The sequence below is a fragment of the Nelusetta ayraudi genome, unplaced genomic scaffold, assembly GCF_046127955.1.
Source record: "Nelusetta ayraudi isolate G7.1 ecotype Tasmania unplaced genomic scaffold, CSIRO-AGI_Nayr_v1 ptg000041l, whole genome shotgun sequence".
NCBI lineage: Eukaryota > Metazoa > Chordata > Actinopteri > Tetraodontiformes > Monacanthidae > Nelusetta > Nelusetta ayraudi.
Window position 1 is genome coordinate 641,909 of NW_027466091.1, and position 24,906 is coordinate 666,814.

Below are 24,906 nucleotides of genomic sequence, written 5' to 3' on the forward strand. Positions count from 1 at the left end.
AGAGAGAGAGAGAGAGAGAGAGAGAGAGAGAGAGAGAAGTCTGACAATTAATAAAGTGAAATTTGTGAAAATGGATTTTTGAGGGTCCAACGATAATCTGTGGTTTTATTGCAGAATATTGGCTGGCTATGTAATTCATCATCACGTAGCACAGAGAACTGCGTCAAACCTGAGAATGGAAAATAAAATGTGGCTGCAGAACACAGCAGCTAATAGACTGGGGTGGGCGGAGGGCCGACCACCTATGGAGCGATCCAATAACCTTTTGAAAACGCCGTATGTCGTCGGTGTCCCACAGGGATCGTTGTAATCTGCTGACATCTGCTGGCTGTTGGGGGGTACTACTGGTGCGGATGACCTTTCGGGTAAGGTTTTCAGAAACCCATATTCACACATCTTGTTCTTTCCTAATGAAAGGTACATACATATCCATTATCTTTCCCTAACGTCATAACTACGGAAGCGTATTGCATTCACTTGGCGAAAAATAAATAAATGTGTTTTTCAGTATAATTATTTCTGTTTTTCGTGCTATTTTTTTCCATCGCAGTTTTTCGTGCTAATTTTTTTCTGCCCTATTTTTCGTGCTCATTTTTTTTCCAGCCCAGTTTTTCGTGCTCATTTTTTTTCTGCCCTGTTTTTCGTGCTAGTTTTTTTCCGCCCCGTTTTTCGTGTCAAATTTTTTTCCATCCCAGTTTTTCGTGCTCATTTTTTTCCGCCCCGTTTTTCGTGTCAGTTTTTTTTCCATCCTGTTTTTTTATTTTTATTTTGAAATACCGTGAGAAAACAGTAGACGGGTGACTCTACGGCATGGATGTGCTCTACGGTGGTGACACGTAACCAGTCTGAATGCACTTCAAATGCATCATTTTGTATCCATGGAGCCATGATGCCATATTCATCCAATTGATCCCGGAGAAACATTGCGATGTCGAGAATATCTGAATGGGCTTTCCTTCGAAACAACCGCAAGTCCTCAGATGCCTACGTAAAGTTGATAAACTAATTGTAATGCCATCTATGTCACTTAAAGGCAGGACTATTTCCCAGTGTCTCAAACCCATGTCAAAATAGAATTTGATTGAACTGAACAAGCTGGCCATGTTTGCTTCCATTATATGTTTGCTTCCATTATATGTTCTCAATGAAAGAATGGAACTCGGGGAAAATAGGGCGGGAAAAAAATTAGCACGAAAAACAGGGCGGAAAAAAAATTTGCACGAAAAACAGACATAATTACACTGAAAAACAGTATTTTATTTTATTTATTTATTTATTTTTAATGTACTACGTATATAGTTCAGAAAGATACCAGGACGCCCCCCGCTCGTGTGACACGGCACTGACAGATAAAATAGACCAATGGGCTTCGAGTCTGTGCGACGTTGGGCGGGAACATGAAACTTCAAACTGTTCTGCGGCTGCGCAGTGGGCTGTTGCGCTTACAGCTGTTCACGTTGACGACGTTCCAGAGTCCGACGCAGTGGTAAGACAACTCAGTTTCTACGGCCACACAGCGGTACAAATTATGTTCAGTGCATTTCAGGACGCTTATGCTAAGTAAGCGAACGCTATATTCAAGGCTGTTTTTCTTTCAAATCACACACACACACACACACACACACACACACACACACACACACACACACACACACACACACACACACACCACCTTTTTTTTTCCCAACACCCATTTTCGTCGCAGCCCGCACAGCCTTGTCAACTGTAATGTCCCGTTGCAGCCTCGACAGTCGTGTCGAGCCGCGGTGGTGCCCGTGTCTACCAGACACACCGGGGGGGGTTCGACTTACTTTCCTTGTCACTCATGCGGATAATAACGTTGCCCTGGAATCGCCTTTTCAAAGTCAAGCGAAGGCTCTCGACGAACGTCAACGCGGAAGAACGCGCGATCTTATCTGCGTTTATGAGCGTGTTGCACACCAGCCTGCTGCCGTCCTCCTCGCCTCGGTGTTCCTGCTGCTGCTGCTGCTTGCGAGGGTCCTGCCAACAACTTTGCATGGCGTGTATTCACCGGCTGTGTCCGTGGCGTAGGGGCTGTTGGACCTATGGACGTAGCTACACGCCATGTTTGGTTCCATTTTGGCACCGTGTTGTATATTCCCAAATCCGAAATCAATATCAAATGTGGGGAAGACTAAAGAGTGACGCTGGATTTTGTTAGGAGTCGTTAAAGACGTTTGGACACCAAATCCAGACGAGTTATCACACCATATTTGAAATGAACAGCACATACAACACTATGGGAATGGGAATTAAAAAAAAAAAAAGAATATGTAGTATTAACCAGCTAAATACTACTTAAATAAAAGTGAATTGTTGGAGGTTGTACGTGATCCCGGTCACTGCCGAGAGCTTAAATGTAAGAGCTGGACATGCAGATGTTTCGTAAAGATGTTGCGTAGATCTGTTCAGGTGAACTCAAGGGCCACTTCAGGGGGTCGGGGGGGGGATACATTTCCCTGCTGGGTGTTGATACCCCCAGTGTATCTACTCATCCTCTTTGGATGAGGGGTGTTACATCTTCACTGGCCTTTTTAAAACCGGTTTCTAACTATTCCAGCAATGGATGACTGTTTCTTGGACATGTGTTCCTTTCTTGCAGCATTGCTTATAGGTTTCATGTGAGTACGATGAAACCGCTGGCCTACAGCATAATGATACCCATTGGAAGGTTAAACACACTTTGGCTCTGGATAATTGGTTCAGGCTCATCCTGAAAACTGCAGGTCTTCTGCAAAGCGGTCACTCGAGGGCTGGTGCTCTAAAGTGGTGTTTACTCGTTTCCATGATGCTCTTCCCTGAAAGATATATAATTGAATGATGCTGACATGTGTCTACATTGTCTGATCATAGCCTGTTGCACTGGTTCCATCACCACCACCTGAGCAGCCACAAACATCACGTTTCCCTGTCATTTTCCAGAGTAAAACTTCTGTGCTCTCTGCAATGGATCCAGAATGAACCCTCATTTCAATTTATTGTCATGTGTTTTAGTAATAGAGTGTATCAATATTCTCATAGTAATAATTATAATTAATTGTAATATAATATTGTATTAATTGTTTATAACAAGTCTTTTTTTTGTTGTACAAATTGTACAAAACAAATTCACCATTACTGAAATTAAACAATGCCATCTTGTAGGGCTTGTTGTTGAATTATTTATGCCAGATACATACTGTAACGTATGAAATATCAGTCAGAGGCAGGATATTGTTTGCAATATGCCTTTTTTGCTCTGAAATGCGGTATGTATTGTACTATTTCTAATATCTCCTTTATTTATACAGGCTTCCATTTACCTTATTTAATTATTGCAGCAATTTATTTAGCACTTTAAACAATGTTGATCATCAATTGGGGGTAACTATTGATGTGTTTATTTATGCCTTCCTGTCTCTACTCTGCAGGTTTGATCACACCAGGCCTCAACCTGAAATGGAGTCCTCGATAGAAATTGGCAGGTAGACGTCAGGCTGCTGCCACCAGAAGGAACAGACGCCTTCATCTCTGCTGGCAACACGATACACGGCAGTCATCCTGTCCCACCGCTACCTCTCAAAAACTTCTTGCGCTCCCCACGATCTTCAGTGGTCAGCATGTATCAGATTGTCCCCGCCGCTCCCGGGGAGCCGCAGACCCCCGGTGGAGCCGCTGGTTCCCCAGTGAAGAAGAAGCTGAGCAGTGAGGGCCGTCCTCTGGTGATGGCAGGCATGTTTGGCTGTGTGTTGGTGCTGGCAGCTGTGGTCGCCTGGTGCTACTACTCTGCCTCCCTGCGTAAAGCCCAGCTGATGAAGACTGAGCTGCTGAACCTCAACAAGGACGGCTTTAATATCTACAACCAGGAGGGGGCAGTCATCTTCAGCATGGCTTTCAAGTAGGTTTGCCAACAGGATTCTCACTGTTATGATGAAGCGCTTTGCATTCACTGGATGAAAATTTTTTTTGGTACCTTATCTTGTGATTCTGAGAAAATATCTCAGAATTACGACAAAAGATCTTGGAATTATGAGATATGCGCTCCTGATCTCATAATTCCGAGATCTTTTCTCATAATTGAGAGATAAAGTGCCTAAAAAAAATTTCTTCTGTAATGATGCACCTGATTTGTGCACATTTTATGTTGAGGTGAAACACGATAGACAACCATGACAACCATCACAGCTAATTTCCACAAACTTTGCTTTTTCCGTGATACAAGTTTTGAGATTTTAACTCATTGCAGAAAAAAACAAAAACAAAAAAAAAACTGAATACAGAATACTCAGACTTGAAAAGATTTTAAACAACCTTAATATGAAGACACAGTACTGAGCGACAATCACCTTAAGTAAGACGTTCCACTTGAGCAATAAGGCAGGGAAGTGATTATGCATGGCATTTCACACTATCCTGTTGATGCTGAATTCATTGCTGTCATAAGACAACGGGACTATGAAAGTGTGAAGATGTGCACATTCTTTTCAAGGCTGTGCCTTTCCTGTGGTCACACGCTGAGTTTGGGCAACCAACAGTCAGTCTTGGCTAATGGGAACCCCAGCAATGGACTGCATTTCATTTGTTCCACAGCACAGTTGTTGTTCCTCTTTGTGAGTCGAGAGTGAAGTGCACTCTGCCACCCTGGATGGGTTAATGGAAAGTCAGATGAGATAGACACATGATTGCACCCTGAGGGAAGACAGATTTAGTCGTTCTCTTTATCACCAGAGTCTGCTCGGACAGAATTAGCCACAGCACGGAGATCGAACATTATCTCTGTTCCGGGAGCGAAATAGAGCAATTCAATATAAAACTGTAGTGCAATAAAACACATTTGTTGCTATGTGACAATGCACGGTGGTCTTGGTATCTCTGTCGCAGTACACAGTTTTCCTAGTTTACTGCCGTGTGTGACAACAACTGAAAAAATAATAATCATATTTGTACGTTCTTGCTCAGGTCCGGCACTCTCGACCTGGACTCTTGCTCAAAGGAGGACAGTATTCTGAGCTGCACGCGGTCCAATTCCGGGAAGCTCAACTTCTTCATACAGACGGTCCACTCCAAAACGGTGATGTGCTACCGCGTCCGCTGGGAGGAGCTGCAGGAGAAGCGCTCGGTGGAGCACGCCATGGCCTACAACGACTCCCACTGGTACGGAGGGGCGGAGACGGCGGCCCAGTACTGGCCCATCAGGATGCAGGGCGAGCAGGAACCTCAGCCCTTCGTCACTGGCGACGTCTACGCCAACCGCAATGCTTTCGGGGGAATCTTGGAACGCTACTGGCTGTCGTCAAACGCAACAGCGATAAAGATCAACGACTCGGTGCCATTTCACCTGGGCTGGTCTGAAAAGGACAGGACGTTCCGGTTCCACGCCCGTTACCAGGACTCCACCTACAGACCGCCGGAGGGTGTGGAGCCCTTTCCTGAGCTCAGCTACAGAGTGTGCGTGGGCTCTGACGTTACGTCTCTCCACAAGTACATGGTGAGTATTCCAGACTGTCACGCCTCTTTTATTTCTTCACATTTTTTGCTCTTTCTTTTTATGTATTTATTTATTTATTTATTTTATTTTATTTATTTATTTCACATTAGACCTTCAAGTGGTTGCTTTTTGTAAGACGGTGTTGTTGGTTTTGGAAAGTCTTTCATTGTCATGACTATTGACATTGCAGTTTGTCACTGAAGGCATCATAACTACATATGAACACACATGGAATTATGTAGGAAACAGTAAAGTGTTTCTTCTTAAAAATATGTCCAAATATTACACACTTAACCTTTAAGGCTTAATTTTCTCCGCTGCCTTGACGTTTTGCTAAGTAACCTGATTAGAGATGTAGAGCTGACGTGAACGCGCCTCAATCCATGTGTTTCCCATGTGTTTGTCTTAGGTGCGCCGCTATTTTCCCAAACCCATCAAGGTGCCGTCCACCGAAGTCTTCAAACACCCTCTGTGGTCGACGTGGGCTCTTCACAAAACAGCCGTCACCCAGGAGAAGCTGCTGCGCTACGCCGCCGACATCGCCAGCCACGGCTTCACGTGCTCCCACCTGGAGCTGGACGACCGCTACACCACCGACTACGGGGAGTTTGACTTTGACCCGCAGAAGTTCCCCAACGCCAGCGGCATGTTCGACAAACTCCGGGAGGACGGCTTCCGGGTGTCGCTCTGGACGCACCCTTTCATCAACTACGACTCCATCAACTTTGGCGTGGCTGTGGAGAAGGGGCTGTTTGTCCGCGAGCCCAGCGGCGAGCTGCCCGCCCTGGTGCGCTGGTGGAACGGCATCGGCGGAATCCTGGACTTCACCAACCCGGAGGCCCGCGAGTGGTACTCCTCGCACCTGCGCGTGCTCAAGCTCCGGTACGACGTGACGTCGTTCAAGTTCGACGCGGGCGAGACGAGCTACCTGCCGCGGCAGTTCAGCACCCTGGTGCCGCTGTCGGACCCCTCCACCTTCACCCGGCGCTACACGGAGATGGCCATCCCGTTCAGCGAGAGCGCCGAGCTGCGGGTGGGCTACCAGAGTCAGGACATCTCCTGCTTCTACAGGATCATCGACAGAGACTCGGTGTGGGGCTACGAGCTCGGCCTCAAGTCCATCATCCCGACTGTTCTCACCATCAGCATCCTGGGCTACCAGTTCGTCCTGCCCGACATGATTGGAGGGAATGCGTACCCCAACCACACAACAGGTACGGTCCGCTGTCAGATGGGCTTGTCTGCAGAGGGTTGAAGAGTCAGCCGTGAGCTTGACTTCAGTGGTGCATTCACGTACACACACACAGGCACACACACATAGACAAACACATAGACACACACATTAAAACACTCAGCCTTTACACATACACATAGTTCATTGTCTTAATTATTTATGGTTTTATTTGGTTTTGTGTGTGTGTTTATCTTATTCTTTTTTCTTCATGAGTTAATATGTTTCTTATTTGAATTAGGTAATGTCAGTTTTCTTTATTTCTATTTGTCTTTGATATATTTTTTTCTTCTCCTTACACTTCATGCTGCTGTAATTATATAAATTTCCCCAATCTGGGATAAATGAAGCCATTCTAATCTATTTCAGGTGCTTTGTATGAGAAAGACGGGCTTCCGGACAGAGAGCTGTACATCCGCTGGTTAGAGCTCTCGGCGTTCATGCCTGCCATGCAGTTTTCTATACCGCCGTGGGCCTACGACGATGAGGTAAACCAAGCTGAGTGTCTGCCAACATGTTCCATGTGCTCGAATTTGAAATTTGAAGGGACACTTTGAGCACCAATTGCATGCAAGTTTATGACATGCTCACTGAAGATTTTATGTGGTAATCTGACTTTTTATTATGTAGCCAAGTAACATGTTGAACACTGTAACTCCAACTAAAGACGTGAGGATTACTTGTAAGCACTTTTTATATTGTTCCTCTTTACTGTATTATTATTTCTTGTATCTTCAGTGTGGAGAATCCTTGTGAGAAAGCAACGCCAAAGAGAAAACTTAAGCTCGTATTTTACTTACGTAAATGTGTAACGCAAACGCTCAACGTGAGTCTTTCTACATCACAGGTGGTGCAGATAGCGACAAAGTTCACGGCGCTCCACGAGACGCTGGTGGCTCCGAGGGTTCTTGAACTGGCCGGTGAGGTCCTGGACACTGGCGACCCAATCATTCGGCCCCTCTGGTGGATCGCTGTCAATGACGAAGCAGCCCACAAGATAGACTCTCAGTTCCTGATCGGGGACGACCTGATGGTGGCCCCCGTGTTGGAACCAGGGAAGCAGGAAAGGGACATCTACCTGCCTGCAGGACGGTGGAGAAGCTACAAAGGTGAACACTATGACAAGGGTCCCATGTACCTCACTGACTACCCCGTGGACCTGGATGAGATAGCATACTTTACATGGGTTCACCAGTAAAGCGAAAGAATGGAATACTAATATTTTACTGCGCATGTACGTTTTAAAAGGCATTTATGAGGGAAGATTGTTTTTTTCTTTTTAAAGGGAAATCACCACTAGGGACCTTTGCAGCATTTTGGGAAAGGTAAAATGTCAATAATTGTGCTCGTTTTCAGGTAAAATTTTTATTTTGATTCAAGCTCCATTGAAGCAGTCTCGTACAATGAGGTACCCCAAAAGCTTCACACGTCAACAGAATACCATTTATTCAGCCCTCAGTTTACAACCTCCAGTGCACCTTCTTGATTTTTAGCTTCCTGCCAAAAACTGTGGAGTTGTTGTGCCTTCCGCGTGTTTGGGAAGAGGCAAAAACGAGGTGCACCAAGAGTTGGTCTCAGAGGGAGCGATAACCACCTGGTTGGGAGTTCTGTCACGATCCTGGAAGGGCTATTAATAAGGTGTCATTTCCAGGTGTTGACAAGATATAGGCCAGGTTCCCGGAATTGTGTTTTAACATTCTGAAAGTTGAAGCAAGGAAAAAAGGGAAATGAGTTGCTTGGAAGTTCAATTTCTAGGCTTGAGGCGCATAGTGTAATACGGTTTGTGACTTTAATACGATATGGGAACGTCTTTTGTCGTCGTTTGCAGTGTTTATTAACCTTGAAAACTAGTCCCCTGCTGATAACTACCGTCCATCTGAAGACTCGGAGTGGAATTACTATTAATTTCAGTGTCTCCTGGTCCATCCTTGAGCTGAGCTGATCCTCATCCTCATGTGCCTTCCACAGACAAGTAGGGAAGGTGAGCCCCTATCGGCTCGTCATCCATTTGGAGCGAATCGTGTTCAATAAGCAAACAGATGCCGGTGCGAGTTGACGACATATGATTCCGTTAGATCGTTCACACACTCCATAAAACCTTTCACACGTGCACTGTTGTCCTGAACACACCTATCTTGAGTTTACCCGCGGTGTTGATGTCGCCGTTTATTCGACCCGGATGCAGCCCTGTCAGCACCAGAGTCTTGCGTTTGCTAAAAATGCACGTGTGCAGCGCACAGGAATGAAACACTGAGACGGAATCACATCGACTGGGTGCATCAGCGATGCATTGTCCTCCTTGTTTGTGCAGCTTTAGTTGAGTTTAGTAGTGGGGCAGCTGTGCTGTGCCCCCCCTCCACACAGCTGACCCACCATCTGGTTTGATCTGATATATTTGATGTACTTTATTAATCCTTATGTGTGATAGGAGGCTCATGTGATGTAAGCTTCTGGGTTTTATTTGAAGGTTTTTGTCGATGTGTAAGAACAAAATGTATATGTTTTAATTGTGACTTGATAAGCTTAGGTTGGGCACTGGCAATACCGAAACATGCACTCAAGAGTTGGACGCGTGATGTTCACCTCCAACGTTTGTTGCTCTCTTCACTACTGTCCTGTTGGAAAATCTCCATCAGCTATTTAACATTAGACTCATCCCTCTTTTTGTGGATATGTTTGCTTTTACACACAGTGACCCGCTGTGACTCTTGAGTTGAAGCCAAGTAGATGGCAAAATGACATGACTATTTATCATGCCAACTGTTGAATTTAATCTCTAGTGCCATTCAGTCGTTTCTGTGCCAAAGCCTCCGACCACTGTTTGCTGACATCTCCTGCACAAGTTCCATCTTCAGCTCAGGGGAGACGTCAACGAAAGTGACTCGGACTGATTTTTACTGAACAACAGGAAGTGGACCTCTGTGATTGCTTTGCCTTGTAAGACTCCATGCCAGCCTTGTGACTTTATTTGCCTTACCAGCTGAACTGAGCTATGCCGAACCTGCGCAAATAGAGAAGCACACACCGATGCGCTTGATGCTTGACAGTTTTAAACTTGTCGGGCCGATACTGCACACTACACTAGGACTTATATTCTACCGCAACACTCACCGTCCGAGTTTGTCTGCCTGCTCTTGCACATCTCAATGTCTCGCTCTAAAGTGACAAATTGGAGTCAACACTCCTTTTTTTATGGCAATATTGTGAAGTTAGAGCACATTTTAAATTGTCCTTATAATTTTATGTTGAAAAAGTGATTTGTCAGGCTGAGAATTCCTGCTGTGAACGTATTTGTTTTGCTTTTTATTGCCGTGTGTTCAAAACTCATAAAGTCTCTGACACAGTGGGAATAAATGGCCTGTTGGAACAACATCTATGAAATAAACTCTCCGTTGAACAGTCGATCTTGCATTTGTGTGAATTCATGTCAAAATTATTGAGTAATTAAGTTTCCTTATTCTCAGTGCTATATTTTACAGAAGTGGGTTGGTCACGAATGGATGGTTTCAAGTGTCAGCTGTTAAACCTGTGTGCCAACACCTGTTAGAAAGGGAACCTTAAACCAGCAGAAGAAAGTGGGGACTAGCTAAAAACCTCAGCATCCTGTCAGCCATCACATTGTCAGTTCAGTTCAGACAGACTGCAACTGTGTGTCGCGCCTTGCGCAGCACCATACATGTGGCATGTGTTACATATCCTATTTTAATTTTATGCCCCCTAATTAAAATGTTCTGTAAAATCTGTAAAAGTAATTCCGCAACTAAATGGTGAATCACTGTGCTTTTATTAGGTATTATTACCTAAGTATAAGTGTTACAACTGTGAATTCTTTGTTTTTTGGTCTTTTTTTTGTTTTGTTTTGTTTTCCGATTCGGCTGTAAACCGCAGTGACATGTTCTGGAGCGCCTCAGAGAAACACTGCGAAGATGGCCGAGGACACCAGCATGAGGAGGACACTGGAACTGGTGGTTATGGCGCCGTTGCACCAATCCCCCTCATCCAAACTTCTATTTGTGACCTACTGGGAGGTCACTTTATTTTTAAATATATATTTTGTGTATGATCAAGTGCATGTGTGTTTATTTTCAAAATAATGTGTGAACTTTTAATCGATTTTTTTTTTGGAGGGGGGGGGTTTGCCAACTTCACTTATTGTAAAACTCTATGCTCATTTGTAGTGAATTATGTCAGAGTTACTCAAGTTAAGCTCCCTTATTCTCAGTGCTATATTATACAGAAGTGGGTTTGTCATAATTGGATTGTTTTAACTGTCAGTGGTTAAACCTCTAAGCCAACACCCGTTAGAAAGGGAAGTGGGTACCGGCAAAAACAAAACAAAACTGAGCATCCTGTCAGTCATCACGTTGTCATTTGTTGCATATCGTGTTTTCACTTTATGTCCCCTAATTGCAATGTAATGTAAAATCTGTAAGAGTAATTCCGCAACTTTGTGGTGAAATCATTGTGCTTTTAATAGGTTTAATAATATTGTTTCTTGGTCATTTTTTGTTGTATTTTTTCCGATTTGGCTGTAAACCACAGTGACGTTTTCTCGAGAGCCTCAGAGAAACACTGTGAAGATGGCCGAGGTCACCAGCATGAGGAGGACACTGGAACCGGTGGTTATGGCACCGTTGCACAAATCCCCAGAACAGCAGTCGACGAGGGATGAGCATGTACTGCTGAGGGCGCAGTTCTTGGTCATGACACCTTTAACGTGCCGCAGCAAAACGAGAGACAAACAGATCATACACTTTGTATATTCTTTTTAAGATGTTGACAGTGGGGGAAAACCTACCGTTGACCTTTATAGTGACGCAGCGGTCATTCTGCTCAGGGCAAGCTTGAGGGTTGCAGGGGAGGCCTGGTCCACAAACGTAACAACTTAACCCGGCCACTGGGAAGGTAGTGTGTTGTTGCAATGAGTTTCATTCGAACATGAATTGCATGGCCCAAAATTGTATGTAAAACTTAACTTTAAACAAACAAACAAAAAGTTAAGGAGGATTTTATTGTGATTGAACACTTGGAGTAAAGTCCGAATGAGAACCGATTTTAAATTTTTAAGAGATTGTATTTGAAAGCAGCCGTAGATTGCAAAACAAACGTCAGCGATAAAGTGATGCAGAATGACTCATGGCGTGTCCTACCTGTCAAAACAGTGGCCATCAGGACGAGAACTCCAAAGAGCTTCATGGTGAGGATGGACAAGTCAAACGTCTGAGCTGGCACGGGAAGGATACTGTCAACTAGCGCGAAGCCCTCCCATTTATACCCAAGCCTCCTTTCCAAAGCTGACCGGAAATTTCAAGTGTTTGACACAAGATCAGGTGATTGGGGAAACTGTCCAGAATAGAGAAATATTTGGCTAAAGTTAAGACAGAGAGAGAGAGAGAGAGAGATAGAGAAAAAAAGGATGTGGTCCGGTTGGTTCTCTCTGATTGCATAAAGCGCTTTGAGACACCTTTGGTTGTGATTTAGCGCTGTACAAATAAAAGTTTATTATTATTATTATTAAATAGCGCTGAAGTACCGAGGACCCGCGGAAATATCTTCACGACAATTAGCTTGAGTGAACTGGGCTGACCAACACGAATGGCATTATACCTCAAATTCAACATTGTCTATCAATGTGTGCGTCTTTGATGACAATGAATTCCCTCCAAACCAGGCATGGGCAAACTGCAGCCCCGGGGGCCATATGCAGCTCATTAGGCTTTTTACTCTGGACTGCTGAACTTGAAGAAATTATCAATTCATATAATTCTATTAATTTGTATATTAAGTAAGTTATAAAATAACTATATTTTATCTTTTTTCCTGTGTTCTAAGAGTCATTTCAATAACGAGCTAAATATCAAACACAAATATTTTGTTATCACGCTTTTCTTCATTTTCAATTGACATTAAAGCACGTTTTCTACATTTCCCAATATTTATTTCTCCTAAGAGGTGGGTCACCAAAACACTCCATCCATCTGCTCCTGCTCCAGCCCCTCTGTCAAATTTTGCAACCCATTGTGGCCCACCAGTCAAAGTCAAAGTTTGCCCACCCCTTCCCTAAATGGCATCAATTCCAAGTGTGGCAAGGCACAGACGGCCCGGGTGGACTCCTTGGTAATAGTCATACGCGCTAACTATTCGGCCAAAGGGATATCCCCTTGGCTAAGCACCTTTCTGTAAGGACGAGAGGTGTGGCGAGATCTTGTGATGACATTTCTAAAAGTGGATGGGAAGCTGTCTTGAAGGACACAGGCCAGAAGCACAGAGCCAAAAATTTACTTTCAAACTTCTATTAGTGACCTATTGGGAGGTCACTTTATTTTTACATTTTTGTTTGTGGATAAACCATCAACCATCTCGTGTGTTTAACTTCAAACTTATGTATGAACTTTAATCTATTTTTTTTTCTGGATATTTGTCATCGTCACTTGTTGAAAAACCCTCTGCTCACTTGAAAATGCTACAATAACAACAGGTGATCAAAACTGTTGATAGTTTATATTCTATCAACCATTAATCTCTCTCTCTCTCTCTGTCTCTCTCTCCCTCTCTCTCTCTCTCTGTCTCTGTCATACACGCGCCTGCACATCAGTGTTCCAACCACTTGTGGGAGGAAGCTGTTGCGCAGTCAACGTAAACCATTGAGAACCACGCGTAACAGGAAAGTTGTAGGTGGTTCTGTTGCGGAGCTCTGTGCTGATGTGAAAACTGTGCAGTCCAGTAACAGGATACCCTCACCTTCTATATAACAAAGAATATAGTGGGGTTCTTTCTGTCTCTTCAGCAAAACTCCCTCACTTCTCAGAGAAAAAATGAACTGAAACCAGTTTTAGAAACTCTCCTCTCTTTGAGCTTCTCTGACTCTGTTTCGTATCCATTACTCATTCTTGCCAGAATAAAACTCTCGTGGCCATTTCATTGTCAACAACCTTTATTCTCGCAGTATTTTGCCGTTATTAAATACAATTAAAGCAGGTAAAAAGAGCGGACAGCTTGTACTCCATGCATATTCAGGTGAGGTTTTCTTCTTGTTGGGTTAGCTGCTTTGAGTCAGAGACAAAGTTGGAAAGCCTCAGAGAAACAGCAAGGTGATGGCCGAGGACACCAGAAGGAGGACAAGACTGGAACCAGTCGGCATCCTGGCACTGTTACATAAGTTCCCTTCACAGCACCCCATGGAACTTAAACATGTTGCACTGGACTGGCAGCCTTTTGAGACCATTTCGTAGCCTGAAAGACATGAAGGGGAGTTGGGGGGCAGTGATATTGCTTCCCACTGCTGTTATGTGTTAATATGTATTTTTAACACATGAAAAAAACATACCGCCTGCTTCCACTTTTATGCTGTAGCATCGGTTGAGTCCGTAAGCACACTCATTGATGTCCGTGCAGGACCTGGGGTTAGCAACTGTGCATGAGTAGCATCTTAATCCACATGCTGCAAGCAGAGACAGAACACAAAAGCAGATAGTAATCCACTTCTGCTCTGTATCATACTTATCGGCAGGCAGAGCAGATACTCATGTCCATGGCAATGTCACAAAAGTGAATACTGGTAGGCTATTGAGTGTCACAGGAGGACACTGAAGCAGAGCAATATGAACGTTCATGAAATGCCAAGTCTTGACCCAAATGCTAAAAGGCTACTCTGCTGACATGTGTGACATGTGATAAAACAGAATGTAAAATATTTACTTTATGGATCCCAAATTGGAAACCTACACTGTTGCAGCACTAAGAACAATACAAAAAAGTAACTGTATGGTAATGACAGTAATTACAAAAATGACTAAAGTTTGATGTACAGACAGTGGTACGTGGTACTTTTGTTTTGTCCTTTCAAGTTGTGACTAATTAATTAATGTACTTTACATGCGAAAAAGTACAATTATATAGGAAATAGCAATAATATGACAAAGATGAAACAACACAATTCTACTCAGAGGGAATACAGGAGGGAGTATAAAACCCATTCTCTGTAGAGAAAATGAAATGCTGCTAGTACAAACAGTTCTCTGCAGACAAAAGAAAATGCGGTTAGCAGAAATCTCCTCTTACCTGTGGACAGACTCAAAAACACCACCAAAATTCCAAAACTGTGCATTGTTGCCGCAGAAAGAAGAGACTGAACGACAGAGAGAAGTGTGTGAAAGAAGTTCTCTTCCTTTTCTGCCCCTCCGTAAGCAAGCGTCTTCATTAGCATTTTCTCACAGAGGCTTAACACTTTGGTTTCAGTTCTTTGTTTTGACGTGCATTTTGACATGTTTTTCTGGTTCAAACAGTTGTCGTGGGTTGTTTGAAAAATGTCAAACCTATGCAAATGAACTTTTGTGTTTATTGAACAAATTACTTGGTTCACAACAAATTCTAGAAATTAATGCTCTCAGTGTTGTGAGGTTTGGTCGAATGAAAATGGATAGTAGGTTAATAAATTGTGTAGTTTTGTTTCCTCAACTACACTCGGTAGCCAAGAAAGAATGAAAAATAAGTATCACTTCCCTGTGCAGTTCTTAAAAAAAGCCCTCCCAAATCTGCTGATATCCAGTTTTTTTTTTTTTTTTTTTTTTTTTTTTAAAGAATATCAGCCCTCTCTCATCCCCTATAACATTTGAACAAACAAAGAATCGGACCTTCTGGGGGGGTGGGGGGGGGGGAGAGACACTGAAATTAAGTTTAAATCGCTAAAAGTATTAACTCTTAGAATGTGGAACCAAATATGCAGCAGTTTTGCCAGTAGTTGGATACAACATTGCAATCCAATGGAAGAAGTCTGAAGAATTGAAACTGCACAACAGGAAATGACTAAATATACAACTGCAACTGAAGAAAAAGCGAAATATTTAAATTATAAACATTTATTATTTTGCTTCCAACAAATTAAGCATTTATTTCACATTGGACCAAAAAAGGCACATGATAATGATATCAGCTTGGCTTATAAGGTTAACCTCAACGATGTTTAGAGAATCTAAAAAAAATCACAAGGCACACTAAATGCAGAGTTGGTAAAAAGCATGTTGTGACAAGTTGAGACAACTGAACGGAACGTTGATGCCTGTCAGAGTAATGGGAGGTCCGACATAATATTTTGTTTGGTCGTGTGCCATGGGATTTCTTTAAATGTAAAAAAATGTGCCATGGCCCAGAAAAGGTTGATAAACACTGCTCTGAGGCTGTGTTTCAATTTAGGGTCTGCACACTGCGAAGCATGCGTTTGAAGGCCAGTTACGTCATAGCACTGCTTGTACCAATTCACTAAAATTCGAAGGACGCTCCAAATGTATCCTTTAAATGTGCCCTTGAAATGCGCCCTACTTTTAGCCGATTCGAACAATGCATCGCTAGAAGGTCCTTCGCGTCCTTCTGTATCCCAGGATGCCAGCAGCAGTTTTAGCCAATCCAGTGGTCTGGCACGGACCAGAGGTCTCTACTCTCTACCACTAGGATGCTTTGCGTACTGCAGCTAAGCATCCTAGGATCCTGGGAAGTCAGCTGAAATGGCGGCATCTACTTACAAATACATGACGTACAAATTTAAGAACTCAAATTTCACATGAAATGCTAAGTTTTTTTTTTAACGCAGGGTTTTTACTTAATAGAACATGCAACGCCATGGTTGGATGGCGAACCAATAGTTAGCTTGATGTTATGAAAACGTCACGTCCGGGGTTGGCCAGCAGGAGGGAACGGCGGTGACGCAACCAGGAAATACGACGAAGGCTAGACCGTTCCTTGCATAGGTGCCATGTGGTTACTGGGGAGTAACTTAGTTTTTGTTTTGTTTCCCCCCTATTTTCTTCATATAATACACCCATGACATCATTGCATTTATCATAAATCGGCGTCCGTAGTTGGGGGGGGAAATGACGTAACCAGGAAGTAGGCGGTGTTAGCCTCAAACCTCGAAGTTTGTACTGAAAGTCCTTAAGAGAGAGGGGCGGGAAAAAAAGAAAAGAAAAAGCAGCTTTCTTTTCGCACTAGGTCCCTCCTCTGCTCCGCCCGGTCTGTTTACGTTGGCATGTGCACACACCAAAGAGTGAATGAATGATGCCAAAGTGTGCGAGCAAGTCCCGCAGCAGCCAGAGGACCATCAGCAACTACTTCACAGGCGTCAACCAACGGCCCGGAGCGAAGCAGGTGAGCCGCTTCTCACTCCACGTCCTTGTAGGTAGCCAAAACCCTCTCACAGACTGCACGGTTTCAGTGTTGACACACACAATACGGACGCGTGTCCTCCCGACAGAAGGTCTCCACCTCCACCGATGATGGCGGCGTTGGTGCTCCAGCAAAAAGAGCCAGGCTGCAGGAGGAACCGGGCTGTCAGAGGAGTCAAGGTGCCGCTCCAGAAAACCCGCCACAGTCATATATTTCACCAGCCACACTTGTGTGCGCGAAAGGTGACCCTGGTGACTAGTGATTGTATTGTTTATATTGGTATTTAGTTGGACTCCTGGGTCAAGGGACTCATTTTTTTCTTTACACAAGTAAATTGTTAATCAGAGTGCTTTTATTTATTTTATTGAGTGGCAGTTTGATTACTGTTACTGGTGTGAATAGAGCTTCAGCCAATATGTGATGTTCAACTCTATTATAAACTCTATTATTAAGACATGCTAATTTTCCTGAAATGGGGCACTCAGGGAGCAAATTCCCAGATACCTTCAATGCAAAATCTGGTCAAAAACAGGTCCTGAAGGATGAAGGTTGATAGCCCAGAACATTGACCCAACAGCAGAGCTTTGATATGAGTGTGGGAGCAAGTTGTGATTTTTTTTTCTTTTCTTTTCTTTTCTTTTCTTTTTGGCAGTGAATGTTTAACAGTATTCCTCTGTCTCTACAGAGGCCGTTTCACCATTGAGCCGAGGGGCCGCGGGTATCTGTTCCTCCACCTTGCAGAAACTGAGGGGCTTCACCTGTCTGTCGGAGCCCAGCGTCGACACCAGTTACTCTGAGAGGGAACAGGAAACACATGGGGGTTCTGGCAAGAAAGCAAGCGAGCTGAAAAGTCAGGTTCTACATCCCCCCAATGTCACACAACAACCTGTTAATAAAAGCAGCCGTCGCCAGCTAGAGCAGGAGAACGATGATGAAGAAGAGGAAGAACAGGAAGAAGCCAGTTCTCGACAGTCTTCATCCAAAAAGGTGCCCATTACAGAAGATGTCAACTCTCTTGCAATGTGTTTGTCGCACAATTTTTAAGGTGTAAGGCTGAACGATGGCAAACCATGCTTGAACTGTCTGTCTGTCAGACAATATTATACTTATCCATATCATGGGACTCCAAGGTGCCAAGTGTTGCAACATTTGGTACCACATTTACACAACACTTGAACACCCCTATTGTTTTCAATTTTAGCCTTGTGCATATGACTATAATCTGCATCATAATGTCATAATATCCCATATGGTGCCTGAAAAAGCAAACTCGTAGCTTCATTGGCGCAAGTTTTAGTACTAAGGTTCTAATTCTCTTTTGTACTGTAAATGTTAGGCATTGAGCCTATATGTTAGGAAAAGAGCAATTTTTATATAAAGCTGGAGCTCTTTTAGATAAAACCGAATCTTGTTCAAGAGGCGGTCTCTCTCTGTCTGAAAGGACTGAGGTAGTTTCTGTTGTTTACCCTGTGCTTGCAGGGCTTCTGCTTCTCTCAGTTTGCCAAGTCGGGGGAAGACGGAAGAAGAAAAGGAGGAGAAGAGAAGCCAAAAGAGTCAAAACCTCCGTCAGACTCCAGGCGTGTGAAGAGTGTGTACACTCCCCTGGAGCAGCAGGTCATCCAGCTGAAGCAGCAGCACAAAGATGCGCTGCTGGCGGTGGAGTGTGGCTACAAGTATAGGTTCTTCGGGGAGGATGCCGAGGTGAGTAGTGTCGTCCTCATTGTGTGCAAGCGGGGTCGGGGTTGGGGATCTCTACGCTGTAGGTAACTCGTCTTTTTTACCCCTCTGCGCGCAGATTGCCGCCAAGGAGCTGAACATCTTCTGCCACCCGGATCACAGCTTCATGACGTGCAGCATCCCCACCCACCGCTTGTTTGTGCATGTCAGGCGCCTGGTGTCGCAAGGGCACAAGGTGCGGGTTTTTTAAAAAAAATTTTTTTTAATGATGCTGATCCACGCACGTCTTCTCTATGAAAGGGCATAATTTCCGTCTCTTTGTTCATCCGTTCTCCAGGTCGCCGTGGTCAAGCAGACGGAGACATCCGCCATCAAGGCCTCGGGGACCAATAGGAACGCTCTGTTCACTCGCCAGCTCAGTGCTTTGTACACCAAGTCCACTCTGGTGGGAGAAGGTATCCTGATTGTGTCTGTGAACTCTCTCCACACCCCCAGCACGCACACACACCATCCCACATTAGAGATTGTAACCAAATATTCAACCACTAGGTGGCACTAAATGACCAGAGGACACCTTTGGTAAAATCATGAAACCCTGAACACATCCATGTGCTGGGCCAGTGTTAACTTTTGCCTTAACAGTTTGACTTTGAGATGTGAACCCAGTCTGCCGGCTGGGAGATGTGGAAGACGGCTCGTCTGGTGATGTGCAGTCAGGCCCTCCTGAGAGCTTCCTGCTGTGCATCAGTGAGAGCTGGGACAAAGTGAAGAAGCAGCTGACAGTAGGGCTTGTGGTGAGTCTGTTCTCATTATATTGTTAGCAATATGATCATTCTTCTCCTTTTTCTTTGCCCTCGCCTTATCAATGATTTTTATGTCATAGTTAATATAAATGTAAGTCATGAGGGATAAGACATGCACATTTTATTATCATTTTAGTTTATTTATGTATTTTCTTTGTTTTGTATTTTCATGACAATAGGTGCACTTCTTGTATCGTATAATGTTGGGCTACAACATTCACTGACAATAATAATAATGATACACTGATAATAATACTGTAATTATTGTAAGGTTTCAAACACCACAATCCAATTTACTTTAGTATACATAATCATTATTATTTGTCAGTTGTGAGCAGCATCAGTGCTAGTATCACTCTGGGAAGCTGCACTTTTCTGTATTCTGTTCTATTCGGTTCTATTTTGTATTCCCTAAAATATTTGCTCGTTAGAGGCCCAGTGTTTAACATTTAAAGGGAAGTATTAGGATCTATGAAGAATACTCAAGGAGGTGGCCATAATGTATGGATGCATGAACGTGGCTCAGTGCTGCCAAACGATTTCTCATTTCCTGGCCGGTGTGTGTTGTGTTTTTAGGCTGTTCAGCCCAGCACAGGTGACGTGTTCCTGGACTGTTTCCCTGATCGCCCGTCGCGCTCTGAGCTGGAGAGCCGCGTCCTGAGAATCAACCCGGTGGAGATCCTGGTGCCTTCGGACCTCTCTGATGAAACGCACAGACTCCTCCAGAGCATCAGCAATGCCAGGTAGTTTTCAATGCGGCCACTAGAGGGCAGTGTACACATAGTCGTTGCACGGCTGAGGCCCTGATGGCTTGAATGTAGATTTCCCCCAGCAGGGAGCCTCTTTCTTGGAGCTGTGTGTGGACCAGGGGATCAATGTGGGCTCAATGAGACCCCACGTGATAATGGTCCTCAAAATGCTGTTGCCCTCGGCAGGGGTGAATCTGCTTTCAATAATCAGCGGCTGAATTTTCTCCAGGTTTTTTTTTCCTCCCAAGCATCATAAACTAATGATGTGTGCGTGCAACAGCCCCAAAACATACTTTACTTTACTGAAGGTCAAAAAATAAATAAATAAATAAAAATCTCATTTTGTTTTCAAACTGTAGCTGAATAATAATAATAATAATGACAGAGGTGACACAGTGGTACACAACAAGAAGGTTGCAGGTTCGATCCCAGTCCTGGAGCCTTTCTGTGTACGTGTTCTCGCTTGTGTCTGCCTAGGTTCTATCTCGGCTGGGTGTATGTTTGTTCGTCTTATATATATATATATAATTTCCACCAAAAAGATGAAATCTTGAAGTCTTGTCATTCATTTTTAATGAAACATTAACTGGAAGCTTAAAAGAGACTATTTTACTTAAAAGTATTGTTTTAATTTCTTAAGTTTTGTATTTTCCATATATATATATATTTTATATATTGCCATGGTTTCTGTCACAAATCAGATTAATCCATTAGCAAGCATCTCTTCATTGGCTGATGTGAGCAGGAGGAATCATAGCATTCAGAAGCCATTTTATTGCAGCACTTGACAGCTGAACTGTTGTGAACTTTCCATTGAAGAACCTGGCTGATCTCAGCCCAGGTTTTGGACTTATACATGTCTACATTGATAAATTATACACTAATACAGGCCAATTTGACAGACTGCACTTTGCACCCAGCGCTCCTTGCACCAAGTCGAGCACTCAGCTTTCAGACAGATGATGCACTAATGCTGAAGGCAAGCTGAGCAGTATTCCGCAGACCTGTTGCCTCCCGTTGGTCCCAGCAGTCTGCACCCAGCGTGCAGCACACCAGCGGGGACGTCTTCCTCCGGGAGCAGCCCATGATTGCATTATGTGGTGGAAATGAAATGAAAGAGCGCAGGCGATTTGATTAGATGGCCAGAGTAGGATAAATAGGAGAGAATGTGCAGCGCCGCGTCTTCTTTTTGCCTTTAAATGAGGAAAATGGTTGGTTTGTAGTCTTGCCTTCCTCATCCTCCCTCTGTGTCAGGCGTCTACATTGAGTGATTATGTTGATGATGGACCTGTGAAGGCCAGTCCAATTATTGTGTTTGTACGGCTCTGCTCTCCAGCCTCGTGCTCAACACTGTCTCACCAATGTGCAGCCGGTGCTGTTGAGAGGGGGCATGAAGTCGGCATTTCTGATTTTCCTGCTCAAGCAGAAATTGGATCATGTAACAGCCGTTGTGGGTCATCACTGTTGCTTTTTTTTGTGTTTATCTGCAACCCTACAAAATCACCCATTTGTAATTTCATTCCGTCCCTTCTAAAGCTGCCCGAGTGGACTCCCTCCAAAGTGGCCAGTAAGGAATGTATTTTTTCAACAGCTCATGGTGGTTTCTGATGTTAGCGCCACGTTGTCACGTTGTGTCTCTGGGGTGGTTTGAAGAATTGGGCTCCCCCGCAGCCCTCCGAGTAACAGCGTTTATGTGTGTCCATGGTGCGGCAGGTAATGAGTCCCTGGGAGGTTAGTGGTAGCTAGGTGTAATATCAGCAGCTTTTCTCATCCACAGCCTAGAGTCATAATCAGGATCACAGCAGTGGAGGGATTAAAGCACCTGGATGGCTCACCTGCGGCTTGCGCCGACACAAACGTCTAGCTGGCTGTCTTGAAAAGGGATTGTAACACCACGCAAGTTCATGGTTATGCAGCAGACTTTAGCGCGCAAAGGCATCAGCCCAGAAATACAAACACCCTCCTGCGCTCCAGATAGCGCTCCAGATCGCCGTGGGGGCTGGGCGATTTTGGACAAAAATAAAATCCAGATTTTATTTCTCTGACAACTCGATTTTCGATTTTAATTTTTTGGTAAAACTACACAAGACAATGGAATAAATTATTTCAATTTTTTTTTTTTTTAAAGAAAAATTGCAAACAAATCTTCCTATTTGGGAATGAAGTGCAACTGAAAGATTCTGTAAATCCTCCTTGGGTGGAGTGAAGTGACAACATTCACAGTCTTCTTGACCAAACAAAGACGAATCCCTTGGGATTAATGAAGTGAGAACCTCACTTTCACCAAACTTCACTTGAAAGTGAACAGGTTCTTCATGAACAAAGATGAAGTTCCCTTATTTGGGAATAAAGTGAAAACTTAAGAACCAAACACAAAGGAATCCCACTGTGGATAAACCTTAACTGTCTTTTACCAAACATCACTTTCAAAATAAATATTTTTCTATCATCTTGAACAATGATGAATGATAAAGTGCAAATCTATCACATTTCACATGACTAACGTTATGACCAGAAGTCAACCCAAGTAATAGTGAAATTCAATGAACCTCCTGTGAAATTCAGACGGCAGGCTTCACACATCTGCTGTGATAATGCTCGCCGCTGTCGAGGTTTTTGCAGAGATGCCACACGTCGGATCAATAAGAGCAATTGTCTCTGTTCTGGTAAACCCCGTGATGTGGTTAAATTGATTGGCTCCATGATTAATGGGTGTAGTTTTACTGCCGGCACAACATGGAGTTTATTGATCACTTTTATAAAAGCCTCGCTCCCGCCTCAACGAGTGAACGAAGTGAAAGATTAGCCTTCCTCTTTCACGTGTGTCTCTTTGGTGTCGAGATTATTTAAAAAAAAAAAAAAAGACAGCAACAACAAAAAATGTAATTGCCTAGAACAGGAGGGAAAAGATGAGAAATGGCTTTTCACTGCCACGTGTTTACCTTGGTTGCCCCGGCAACAGCAGAGCGAACAAAGCATCCGGGGCATCCTTGAACGCAGCGGTGCAGACGGAGAGTGAATGGAGCAGAAATGAGGTGTGAGTTTCATGATGTTTTATAAGTGCACTGACTGTGTCTGTTGTCTCCAGAAATCCACTCAGACATCACAGATCGGAGTTTCCTGCTGCCTGTGCAAATTCTGCCCGCGTGGCACCGCTTACTTTTTCACGTTGTCGCCATTTCGCCTCAGTGCCCAGGCTGACGACAGAGCGCGGCTGGAGACCAGGGACAGCGCTCACTTCGACTTTGCCTCGGCGATGAACACGGTCACAGAGTTCTACTGCAGCAGCCAGGAGGAAGGTGTGTGGCTTTGCCTCAGTGCCGTCTCCCCCGAGACCAGGCGTGGACAAACTACGGCCCGGGGGCCATATGCGGCCCTTTAAGCTTTTTAATCCGGCCTGCCAAACTTGAAGAAATACTATTAACAGTAAATCATAAAATAGCTGTATGTCATCCATTGTTCATTTTCAATTGACATTAAAGCACATGTTTTCTACATATCCCATGATATATTTTTGCCTCCTATGAGTTGGGTCACCAAAACACTCCATCCATCTGCTGCTGCTCCGGCTCCTCTGTCACATTTTAGAACCCATTGTGGCCCCACCTGTCAAAAAGTTGGCCCAACCCTTGACCTTGCGCTTAATGTGCTGCACCCCAATCACACCCCGAGTGCCTCATAGCTTTTTTTCTTTTTTTCCTTCATTTTTAATCCAACGAAGCGTGTCGTCTGTCCTCCAGGCTCTCGCATGCTGTCCAGCGTAGCGTCCCTGGAGGGGCCGGTGATCTGCTGCCTGGGGCCACTCATCCACTACCTCCAGGAGTTCAACTTGGAGAGAGTCCTGCGGAGCGAAAGGTAGATGGAAGGCGGGAAACGTGCACCCCAGTTGACACACAAGCCCCCCGCCCGCCATTCCCTCACCCCCTTTTCGTGATCTGAACCATTTGTTTGGCAGTGCAAGTGTGTTTGCGTGAGTGCTTCCAGCTCTCCAAAATGTTTCTTTCCAAACATCTTGTGTGTGTTTGCGTTGCGAGTCCGACGCTGCATTATCTCCTGGCAACGTCGGAGCCAGCGTTCAATCTTTTTTTTTTCCCAATTAGCCCATTCCAGCGTCTGTCCTGCGCCTCAGAGGGGATGAAGCTCAGCGCTGCCACCCTCAGGAACCTGGAGATCCTCAACAATCAGGTGAAAGCTCACCCTAAACTTTTGCGTCATGCTCGTTCTGCTGAAGTCCGTCAGCACAGCGTGAAGCCCATGTTTCCCCCCCCCCGTGCTGCTGGCAGACAGATGGCGGGGTGAGGGGCAGTCTGCTGTGGGTGCTGGACCACACTTGCACCCACTTTGGCCGGAGGCTGATGAGGAAGTGGGTGAGCCAGCCCCTCACGGATGCTCAGTGAGTGTTTTGCCTTTGTTTGACCTTTTCATGTGTGGCCGCACATCATTAATACCACCGACACGTAAATGTTGTGATCTGGTGTAAGTGTTTATCAGAAGTCAAAATATATATCCAGAAGTATCACCTATGTGTGATAATTGCAAATATTCCACTGCAACCCATCTACATAGTGATGCACCGTGCCCCAAAATTGACTCTTTCTGGTCTGGTGTTTTTGATATAATGTCCAAGGTTTTAGGAGTTACGATAAAGTCAGAGCCCTTACTCGTCATCTTTGGGGTTTCTGAATCCTTTAAAAACTTAAACAAAGCACAACAGTGTTTTATTTCAAATGATGGCAAAAAAAAAAATACACAGCCTGACATAATGGAAGAGTGTACACCATCATCTAAGATGTGGCTAGA

The 24,906-nt window shown here is 44.3% G+C and overlaps 3 protein-coding genes across 6 annotated transcripts in view; 2 read left to right on the top strand and 1 right to left on the bottom strand.

Moving 5' to 3' along the window:
- The first annotated feature begins 226 nt into the window (after positions 1–226).
- LOC142893022 (myogenesis-regulating glycosidase-like) lies at positions 227–10,121 on the top strand. Of its 3 annotated transcripts, none has more exons than XM_076033240.1 (6): positions 227–365; positions 3,432–3,898; positions 4,960–5,488; positions 5,898–6,702; positions 7,089–7,207; positions 7,567–10,121. In XM_076033240.1, the coding sequence occupies exons 2-6, from the start codon at positions 3,621–3,623 to the stop codon at positions 7,915–7,917; spliced, it is 2,082 nt and encodes a 693-aa protein (XP_075889355.1). In that variant the 5' UTR covers positions 227–365; positions 3,432–3,620; the 3' UTR covers positions 7,918–10,121. The 3 variants fall into 3 exon arrangements, with proteins under 3 accessions (XP_075889355.1, XP_075889354.1, XP_075889356.1); XM_076033239.1 differs by lacking the exon at positions 227–365 and adding an exon at positions 1,391–1,486; XM_076033241.1 differs by lacking the exon at positions 227–365 and adding an exon at positions 1,497–1,560.
- Positions 10,122–11,176: 1,055 nt separating this feature from the next.
- LOC142893118 (uncharacterized) lies at positions 11,177–14,937 on the bottom strand. Its single transcript, XM_076033398.1, has 5 exons — positions 14,781–14,937; positions 14,047–14,160; positions 13,797–13,952; positions 11,870–12,013; positions 11,177–11,483 (listed from the first exon to the last, which is right to left on the bottom strand). The coding sequence occupies exons 1-5, from the start codon at positions 14,923–14,925 to the stop codon at positions 11,281–11,283; spliced, it is 762 nt and encodes a 253-aa protein (XP_075889513.1). The 5' UTR covers positions 14,926–14,937; the 3' UTR covers positions 11,177–11,280.
- A 1,555-nt stretch (positions 14,938–16,492) lies between these two features.
- Positions 16,493–24,906, top strand: part of msh3 (mutS homolog 3 (E. coli)) — a 35,551-nt gene continuing 27,137 nt past the window's right edge. The window contains exons 1-12 of one of the 2 annotated variants that reach the window (XM_076033249.1): positions 16,493–16,859; positions 16,966–17,056; positions 17,563–17,864; positions 18,357–18,578; positions 18,673–18,789; positions 18,892–19,009; positions 19,209–19,348; positions 19,934–20,100; positions 23,296–23,405; positions 23,847–23,961; positions 24,207–24,291; positions 24,390–24,499. In XM_076033249.1, the coding sequence (XP_075889364.1) occupies positions 16,767–16,859; positions 16,966–17,056; positions 17,563–17,864; positions 18,357–18,578; positions 18,673–18,789; positions 18,892–19,009; positions 19,209–19,348; positions 19,934–20,100; positions 23,296–23,405; positions 23,847–23,961; positions 24,207–24,291; positions 24,390–24,499 (1,670 nt within the window). In that variant the 5' untranslated portion in view covers positions 16,493–16,766. The remainder of the gene's footprint in view (positions 16,860–16,965; positions 17,057–17,562; positions 17,865–18,356; positions 18,579–18,672; positions 18,790–18,891; positions 19,010–19,208; positions 19,349–19,933; positions 20,101–23,295; positions 23,406–23,846; positions 23,962–24,206; positions 24,292–24,389; positions 24,500–24,906) is intronic. The other variant, XM_076033250.1, reaches the window with a different exon arrangement.

Bases quoted from the DNA above. Each gene is read 5' to 3' on its own strand.
- LOC142893022 (XM_076033240.1), top strand. From the start codon at position 3,621: ATGTATCAGATTGTCCCCGCCGCTCCCGGGGAGCCGCAGACCCCCGGT. The intron at 6,703-7,088 runs GTACGGTCCGCT...AATCTATTTCAG, and splicing joins GTACCCCAACCACACAACAG to GTGCTTTGTATGAGAAAGAC. The intron at 7,208-7,566 runs GTAAACCAAGCT...TCTACATCACAG, and splicing joins CGTGGGCCTACGACGATGAG to GTGGTGCAGATAGCGACAAA.
- LOC142893118 (XM_076033398.1), bottom strand. From the start codon at position 14,925: ATGCTAATGAAGACGCTTGCTTACGGAGGGGCAGAAAAGGAAGAGAAC. The intron at 14,161-14,780 runs GTAAGAGGAGAT...CTCTGCTTGCAG, and splicing joins GTTTTTGAGTCTGTCCACAG to CATGTGGATTAAGATGCTAC. The intron at 12,014-13,796 runs GAGGCTTTCCAA...ATTTCCGGTCAG, and splicing joins CATCACCTTGCTGTTTCTCT to CTTTGGAAAGGAGGCTTGGG.